Raw genomic sequence first — 9,763 nt, forward strand, 5'->3', positions numbered from 1 at the left:
AGTGAGATGTGTCAATTGTTGGGATAAATATTTATACACCACGAAAGAAATTAGTTTTTTACTTATAAAATGAAAAACGAAATTAGTTCTTTACTCATAAAATGAAGAAATATCTTTAATTATACTGATACCAAGTATTAAATCCTCATTTTCTCATGTTTTTGGAAAACACTATTTTTATGTAGTCAGTAGAAATATGATTACATATTTCTTTCTTATAACATGAGATGAAACAAAGAAGAAGAAACTAAAGCATTCAAATCTATAATTTTTATAATTAAAAATTTAAAAGATAGTACCAACACTACGTCTTGTATTTAAATTTTGTGAAAGAAATTTTTAACTATCCTAAGAACTTTATCATTATAAATGAGTTATGTCGACTAAATTGGAGTTCAAAGTCTTAAAAATAGTGAGGGACAATTTTGAAAGAAAATAAAGTGTCCCACATCACAAACCTAACTTCATGTTCCCTTGTTAGTAAACTCAACCACGTTATATTGCAACCACCAAGGAAATAGGGGCATGTTTATTTTTCAAAGTCCTAGCCCTAAAGCATGACCATGTAATAATAATGCTATAGTAACCGAATATGCTTCCAATAATTCTCATACTCCTTTAATAACACTTTTTATACCCTTTTCTAACTGTCTCTAAATCCTATCACGCTAAGCATATGCTCTTTGATATTCGACAAATAAATTACCCCTTAACCCCTTTTTCATAATAACCATATCTTACTTCTTACCAACCCATTTTGGCTTTGATCTTCTCCTTAAATATATTTCCTTTCCTTAAATTTTGTTATCTTCTAACATAAGGTAAGAAACTAATCTATTTCAGAGCGATAATGAAATTTGGTAAGAGATTGAAAAAACAGATTCAAGAGTCTTTTCCGGAATGGAGGGACAATTACTTGTCATACAAGAAAATGAAGAAGTTGGTAAAGTTGATATCTGGGTCACCCATGTTCATGAATGGGTCATTAGAGTATGGTAAGGTAGAGGCTGAGTTTGTGTATTTGTTGAACAATGAGATAGAAAAGTTCAATGGTTTTTTCATGGAAAAAGAGGAGGATTTCATCATCCTCCATGAGGTAATGTCACTAACACTTCTTCACTTTTTTTCCTTCTGAAATTTTGATTTTTAAATATAACTTTAAATGCTCTAAATTTGGTTTCTAAGTTACATTAAAAATAAATCAATGTGTTAAACTCACAATTTTTCACTACAAACTTTGTTTCTATTATTTTGATGAGTTTGCATGCTAAAGGCATAGTTTGCATTTGTCATGTCAGGAAAATCATTCTTGGAGAAAACAATTCTATTAAAAATATTATTTTGGATATAAAAGGTGATAATCTGTGGGAGAAGTCAAAGTGGTCATTGTCTGGTTGATGGTTAAATTACAATAATAAGATCACTATTATATGAAGCTCAAATTTTAGATTAACATTTTTAATATTAATAATTGTTTCGTTAATGTATAGTACTAAACTAAGTACAATGATTTGAATTTAAAATATAATAATTATATATTAACAAATGTGAATATTTATACACGAACTATGTACATTTCAATATTGCTTGTAGATACTGCAGTTATGTTTAAGTTATGTAACAATGTTGATTTTGTCGTCTGCATATCATAGGAAAAAAATTATTATTTTTTCCTCATGCGAGGGGTATGTGTTTCTCTGTCATTGGACGGGTGTACTTTTTATTAAAGAGGAATTAATTCTTCATTATAATTACGTTGTTTATATATACCATGGGAATATTCTCCTGTATGTGCCATTATATCACTTTGTGGTCTTTATTTTTTTGGGTAGTAATGGTTACTTATATACGTGGAGTTAGAATTCTCTGCGCTACTAGAAAAATATGTAAATCCAAAACATAAATAAAGATAATATGACACCTTTAGATATAATGAGATGATATGTAAGTATAAATATAGAAATAATAATTTGCTTCTCTTGTACGGGAAATTCTTTTCCCATATGATGATGTGGTCTTTATGATTATTGTGGAAAATATGCTAGTATTGTTTTTTAAAGATATGTTTCAATAGATAGAATAAAACTATAAGGGTTTGTTTGGGAGTTGAAGTTTGGAGGGAAAGGAAGGGAAAGGGAAGGCTTGGGAGCCATGAAATACACTTGTGAGATGACTTTCAAGCCTTCTATTTCCCTTCCTTCCCTTCCAAAATCCAACTCCCAAACAAGCCCTAAAAGGAAATAAGTTGGAAGGAAAGAAATCAAGGTTTCATTGTTCAAAAATAGATTAACAAATAAAATGAAGAGTAAATACTCATTTTAGTCCCTCATATTTTTTGACCTTAACAATATATTCTTTAAAAAAGAAGAAGACCTAAAGTGGTTCCCAAAATTTTTAAATGTAGGTCAAATTAGTCCTTTTGGGGTCAAATTGGTCCTACCAAGTGTTGTAAATCTGCTAAAAAGACTAATTTGACCCACATTTAAAATTTTCATAATCATTTTAGATCTTTTTATTTTTAAAGAACTAAACTAATAATGTCAAAAAATATGATGAAGTAAAATGAGTATTCACTATCAAATAATCGAAATGATTCCCATAAACCCCCCGAAAATCCTCAATTTGGGATGGAGGGAATGGAATTATATACTTTTCTTATGTTACAATCCATTCCATCCCATCAAATAATGAAGACATGATTCCACTTTTTTTTTTTTTTGGTGAAAATGAGACTCCACTTTCCTATATTTTCTTTTCATTTCACTATTTTTTTTATTTGATTTCATCCCCTTCCAACTCTTATAATATAAGATGAGTGTTATGTTAAGCAATGCCTAAATTTTGTTAAAGAATGGAATTATAATTTTTTTTTTATTGAAAATGATATATCTTTGAAAATAAAAATTACTCTGTTAAAGGTGAGATTTTAGAACATATTCTCTTAAATGACTTAACTAGTGTATGAGATGTTTTCCCTTCAATGATGTTATTATATAATATAGTAATATACTTCATTTTGAAATTAAATTATTAAATTGTGGGTGCAGGAGTTACAACAAAGGATCAAAAGAGTAGTTGAATTATGGGGACCAAATGGCACTCAGCCTTCAAAAGTTGATTATAAGGAGGAGATGGCAAAAATCAGAAGAACTATTGTTGATTTCCATGGTGAAATGGTTCTCCTAGTAAACTATAGCAACATTAATTACACAGGTACACCTTTTCTTCAAATTACATGATAAATAAGTTGCTTAAATTTTTGGGTGAGTCTCCACATAGTGGTAAGTAAGGGCTTACCCATGAGGGTGTGTGGTAAGTGCGCAACATAGGACCCAAAACTAACGAGGTGTCCAAATAATTTTTTTCACTTTTATTTATATTGATAAGTATGTTATTGTTTTTACTCATTTTAAAATTTGTTGTGTTATCAATTATTATTGCTCTACCCATAAATTCGTAGATTTAATACTTTTTTGTTGTAACGACTACCATTTTGTATTATCATATAGTTGACATGTGATTGAAATAAGGGTCTAATCTATATTGATAAAAGCGTGAGACTCTTTAATACTCATTAAAAAGAATCTAAAGAATATATTTGATTCAAGTCCGAATAAGTAACAATGGTCGAGCTGAAAAGAAAGTGAATTTTATGTTTTCACGATTAGTATGAAATACCTTTTATTTATAATTTATTCTAAAAACATTCATTAGTTAAACTTTATTGACATATAATGAGTACTCGTTTTTATTTTACTTACTTAATTATATATCAATAGGTAGGATTCTCGTACACTTTTTTTTTAAATGGAAATGAAAATCACAATATTCAGTTTAGGTAGATCCCATGATCAATAGTTTGCATCTTTCTTTGAAGAATGTGAATTTGATAAGCTATTATATTGTGATTTTTGAAGTATAATGTTTTTGTAGGATTGGCTAAAATTTTGAAGAAATATGACAAGAGAACAGGAGGGCTACTACGTTTACCATTCATTCAAAAAGTTCTAGAGCAACCCTTTTTCACAACCGATCTAATTTCCAAACTTGTGAAGGAATGTGAAAGAATAATTGATAATGTTTTCCCAACTGAAGAAGAAGAAGCTGAAAAAGCCAAAGAAGCTATTATAGTAGTAGGAGAAGGGATTTTTAGAAACACAGTTGCAGCTTTACTTACAATGCAAGAAATCAGAAAAGGTAGCTCTACTGAGAGCCCTTTTTCTCTTCCCCCTCTCAATATGCCAGATTCTGATCTTATCAGATCATTACAGCTCAATGCTGCAGTGCCCATTGTCCAGTGATTTTTTTTGCTACTACCTAGGTATTCTGTCACGCTTTTGGGTAAAGAATTAATCACTTCCGAGGTATGTAACTGCTCTTTCCAACAAATATCGCTCACAAGAATCGAAATTGTCCGGTGACAATGTGTTAGATGATTATAGTCACAATAGTTTCATATGAAATAGGTTGTTACAATGGGACATAGTACACTTTGGAGAAAGCATGTTAGTTAGTCAATCTTACTTTACTCACTTTTGATGGAGAAACACATTAGTTGCTTTAGATGGTTAAGAAGAATCTTTCCAAGGCTAAATAAGTTAGTTAACAATTATTAGGTGTTCACATTATGTTTGAGTATATTGAGTATCACATGTATTGCCAAGGAAAAATTATGTATTAATATGCTGGAGTAACATGTTTTTTCATCAATGGTGTTGGTGAGTATCTAGTCCATATATTTTATATTTTGAAAAAAATATTTTTATTTTATATTTTGGATGTGATGAAAGAGTATAATATTTAAGCATTATCAATATATATATATATAATTAGTATATCATTCATCATTCATTTGTAATTTTTTTGAATAGTCAATAATTATTAAACGTGAAAAGTAGTTAATACAATGATAATGTATAAAACTCATATATTATTACTACATACATTTTTTCTCGTGATGAAATAGGACAAAAAACTAATTTGTAAGTGTATAATTACAGTGAATATATTAATTATTTTTTTATTTTCAGATGATCGGGAAAAAAGAAAAGAAATATTATCTTCTTTCTTCAATAATTTATTTCTACTAGATTTGTCAATATAATTTAAATCCAGGCAAAATTTTGACCATCTATGTTGCATCGTTTTATAATGTAAAAAGGTGTAAATTATGAGAATAAATGGTACTCTTATTTACAACCACAAAATTTAATAAGAAGAAAGATACTTAGATGGTTCAACACTCATTCCAAAAATGAGAAGTTAAAATTCTTACAAGGAGCACTTAGGATGTTCCAAGAATGTAAAAAGATAAGATTAATCACCTCTTCAAGATAGTATTGTGAGTTCTCAAAAATGATCTTGTTTCTTACATGCCAAATAATTTATATAGTGATGAACCAAAGAGACATCCACCTTCTTAAACATTTGGTCTCCAAACACAATAGGTGCACATGGGAAGAAAAGTTTACCTTAGCATCATTGGATAGAGTTGAGATGATACCAAATCGGGAGTAGAGATATTGCCATAAATGATAAGACTTCGAGCAAGTGAAAAAAAGATGGTTTATTGCTTCCTCCTACCCACAAAGAGTACAACACAATACTACATTTTCTCATTGGATTTCCCTTTGAGCAAGACATAGCTTTATTGGAAATCCACCCAAGAATGTTTCCACACTAAACATTTCATCTTTAGTGGTACATTACATTTCCACAACTTTTTGAAAATCTCATTGTCAACTTTAAGAAACGAGTATTGGTTGCCTTTGTCATGAGTTCAAATCCATCCATCTAAAGCATCAAGAATTGGTGTGTAATTCCCAAGTAAATTTAATAGATCTTAATACTCATCTTGATCCCAAATGAACAAACTCTACCTCCATGTAAATTTCCAGGATCAAACAACATTTCTCCACTCTCCTATAGAACTTACAAGGACATCTTATCAAGTGAGACCTGAAACAATCTAGGAAAAATGTTTTTAAGAATGCCTCATCCCCCACCCACGGATCAGACCAAAATCTCACCTCTCTTCTAGAGCCCAATTTCCTACTAAGACCTTCATCCAACCCCTCTTAAAATAATCATGACCATTATCCCTACCACCCCGGGAAACACCAACTCCATATCTAGAATGTAAAACTTTTACCTAAAGGGAATTTCTCTCAATAAGTAGTCTCCATCTCCATTTACCTAATCGAGGTAGATTAAACAAAAATAAATTTTAAACTCAAAGACCACATTTCTCCTTTGAGCTACTGTTGAAAGATATTTTTGAGAAGCTTCCCCCTCTCAACAAATCGTCCCCATCAATGGCGCCAATTTGTTGAAAGCGGAAATTCCCTCAATTCGATGTGTTTTCTTTTTATTTGATTAAGTAAGTGAACTTGATTTTATTCTTTGTTCGCCTTATCGGCTTTGTTGAAATAAATTTCAACGCTGGTATCATGGTTTCAAGAATATTCCAGTTACAACTTACTTCTTAATAATCATGTGAATGAGTTATTCCTTCTTTGCCCCATCTCGGCTTTGTTAGAATAAATTCTAACCCAGTACAATGGTATCGAAGCAATCCCTTATTACACAATTATTAAGTACATTTGAATATCATCTCGGTTTTGTGGAATAAATTTCAACACCGGTATAATGGTATTCTAATGTACAAAAGTGATGAATAATTAGTTGTTACAAACAAATAAATAAATAAAGAACAAAAGAATAATAAATTTAAGTGACCTTTATTTATTTACTCTCTTTCGGGTTCATTTTATTAACAAACCAAACTTCTTCCTTAAGGAAGGTTGGTATTAAAGAATAAATAAATTGCGGAAAGTAAATAGCAATAAATAAAAGTTTGTAAGTTAGTTTCGTCACTTTTATATATTAAAAGGTGTTTTCAAAAAATAAATTTATTGATAACACTTTACTATTTTACAATTTACACCTATTTCAAGATTCAATTGTAGTATAGTATATGGTTATGTCGAACCACAAGGAACTGCCTAATAGAATGAATCATATGAACATGTCAATGTACAAATAATGGATAAACATATTTTGGTTGTTTGATTTTATTTGCATATAAACAATTATATAAACACTTAACAAGAAACATAAACTAAGTATTAACAAATTCTTGAGGAGACAAGATCATTTTGAATGATGAAAGTATTTCTCAACTTCTTATGTATTTGAACTACTTAGACAAGTTCTTATGTTTTACTTTGATTAACTCGAAACACCAAGGTCTGAAATCATCCTTTTAGTGTATGTCCTAAAATGGTAGAATGATGATCACTTATATTCACTACTAAACAATACTACGTCCATGAAGAGATTAGGTTGTCGCACTCTAATCATTGGTGACTCTAATATTGAAGTAGTAATGAATACAAGATCTTAAGACAAGCATGCTTAACTTGACAAATAAACTAAGTAGTACAACTACTTCTTAGTTTATTTGTTAAGTGTTTGAGACAAGTAATTTTATGACTTGAAATCATGTTTTAGGTGATCAATCTAAAAAGAGCATTAAGAACTTCTCAAACAAATAAAATTAACCAAAACACCAACTTGAATGATTAAAATTCAAATTTAGAATAAAAGGAAGGAGTAGAAATACATAACCAACATTCAAATGAAATTGTTAGGGGCATGAGTCATCCATCCAAGGATTGGATGCTTTGAGTTCTAAATGAGATTACCAAATTGATTTTTGCATCTCATTTGCCTTCTCCTTTTTCCTCTTGAATTATATGAAAAACTACTATAAAACTAGCCTAAAAACTACCTAAAATGAAAGGAAAATATGGAGGAAATAATTTAGAAAGAATGTACAATGTCTTAGAATTGAGAATTTCATGCCTTTATATAGGCCAAGGTGTCGGGCGCTCAACTGCCCTGTTTGGTAGCTAAGCTGCTGACCATTGGCCCCTATGAAGAGCCATTTTGGCCCCTACTTGACCCCTATGGTGGGCTAGGTTACATGCATGGTGACACCTCCTTCTTCTTATCATAGCCTTATGTCATCCATGAGGTCATGTTCTTGGCCTTCATGCAAAGAAAAAGTAGGATGTTCCATGAGTTGACCTAGCAATCATTTTTCTGGTGGGCCAGCGCTCAGCTCACCTGGTGCCACGCTCAATTGCATGCTTGAGCAGCTCAGCTGACCTGGTCCCACGCTCAACTGCCTACTGCAGCAGCTCAGCTGACCTGGTTCCACGCTCAGCTGCTTGCTTGAGCAGCTCAGCTGACCTGGTCCCAACTGGGCGTGGACCTGGCTGTCCTGGCCTGATGCTTAGCTGACCTAGTCTAGTGCTTAGCTGACCTGGTCTAGTGCTTGCTTGACCTGACCTGGTGCTTGGTGCATGGCTGACCTGGCCTGGTGTTTGGCTGACCTGGCCTGGTGCTTAGCTGACCTGGCCTGGTGCTTGGCTGACCTGGCCTAGTGCTTGATGCTTGGCTGGACAGCTTTGTGCTTGATTTCTTCATGGTGAAGCAACCTTTTTTTTCTTTGGTTTGTTACTTGATTTTTGTTGGTTGCTTGGCACTTTTGGGCTGTTTTCTTTAAGTTAAGTTAAGCATTTGATTTTTGCAAGTTGCTTAGCCTACCTTAACTTAGGTTTCTTCAAGACGAAGTAAGCTACCTTTCTTCAAGGCTAAGTAACCAAATTAAGCACATAGCATGCCCTAGTATAACTTGATTACTTTTAGCAATTCATTTTCAGCTTTTGTCTTGAATTTTGGCTTAAATTCTTATCCTTATTTGAATTTATTCTTTACTATTCAATTTCCTACAAAACTCAAAGAAAACTTGGACAAGAATTAATAAAGAACTAATTTATTCAATCATGCAAAATTCACCTAAAAAGTGTTAATTTAAGTTGGTTTTCTACAATTTGCATAGGATAAGTGCCATAAAATGATGGTGAAAAGTGTATACTTTTTGCACTTATCAGCTGCAGACTATTTTCTAGCTCACCCAATGAATATCTCTTCTCCCCTCCCCACCACCCCACAAAAATCTTCTTTGAATTTTGTCAATCTCATTAATAATAGAAATAGGGGCCTTAAAAAATGAAAAGAAATAATTTGGTAAGGAGCACAGTACCAATTTCAGGAGAGTTACTCGACCACCAAAGGAGAGAGATTTATGATGCTAGAGGGAACGTTTCTCCTGAAAAGAGACAATGACAAAAGACCAAGTAGAGGACCTTCTAGGATTTGCACCAACAGAGATTCCTAAAAATTTAAAATGAATAGACCCAATTTCACAATGAAGATTATTCACAGCCAAGAATATAAAGTCACAATTGGAATTCACCCCTATAAACTTGCTTTCGTGGAAGTTGATTTTCAAGCCGAACACCAATTCAAGGAAAATCAAGATACTTTTAAGCACCATAATATTCTGATCATAGTTCTTGTTGTTACCGTAGCATGCAGCAATTCTAAATGGCACGAAATAATACTTAATGACTGAGTCACGACCAGGTCGCTCTCTTTAATACGTTTCGTGGCACAGCCCAAAATGTGCAAGCAGACTATCAACCACGCCGTCCCCAGGATAAAACAGCTCAGATCTCTGTTATCGAATTCTTACTGCACTGTAAGAACCAATTTCGAATACACCCACCACAATATGGCTACCAGTGCCAATTCTCGAAATTACCCACAATATGGCTACCCGTGCCAATTCTCTTCCCACAATACTGACTACCAGTGTCAGTTCTCGAAATCCCACAATATGGCTACCAGTGCC

General features: G+C 32.3%; 1 protein-coding gene across 1 annotated transcript; it reads left to right on the forward strand.

The window, feature by feature from the left end:
* Positions 615-4,301, forward strand: LOC109350252 (SPX domain-containing protein 3-like). The gene is made up of 3 exons (XM_019591453.1): positions 615-1,096; positions 3,048-3,213; positions 3,934-4,301. The coding sequence occupies exons 1-3, from the start codon at positions 851-853 to the stop codon at positions 4,299-4,301; spliced, it is 780 nt and encodes a 259-aa protein (XP_019446998.1). The 5' UTR covers positions 615-850.

The sequence above is a fragment of the Lupinus angustifolius genome, chromosome LG01 (assembly GCF_001865875.1).
Source record: "Lupinus angustifolius cultivar Tanjil chromosome LG01, LupAngTanjil_v1.0, whole genome shotgun sequence".
NCBI lineage: Eukaryota > Viridiplantae > Streptophyta > Magnoliopsida > Fabales > Fabaceae > Lupinus > Lupinus angustifolius.

Bases quoted from the DNA above. Each gene is read 5' to 3' on its own strand.
- LOC109350252 (XM_019591453.1), top strand. From the start codon at position 851: ATGAAATTTGGTAAGAGATTGAAAAAACAGATTCAAGAGTCTTTTCCG. The intron at 1,097-3,047 runs GTAATGTCACTA...TTGTGGGTGCAG, and splicing joins ATTTCATCATCCTCCATGAG to GAGTTACAACAAAGGATCAA. The intron at 3,214-3,933 runs GTACACCTTTTC...ATGTTTTTGTAG, and splicing joins TAGCAACATTAATTACACAG to GATTGGCTAAAATTTTGAAG.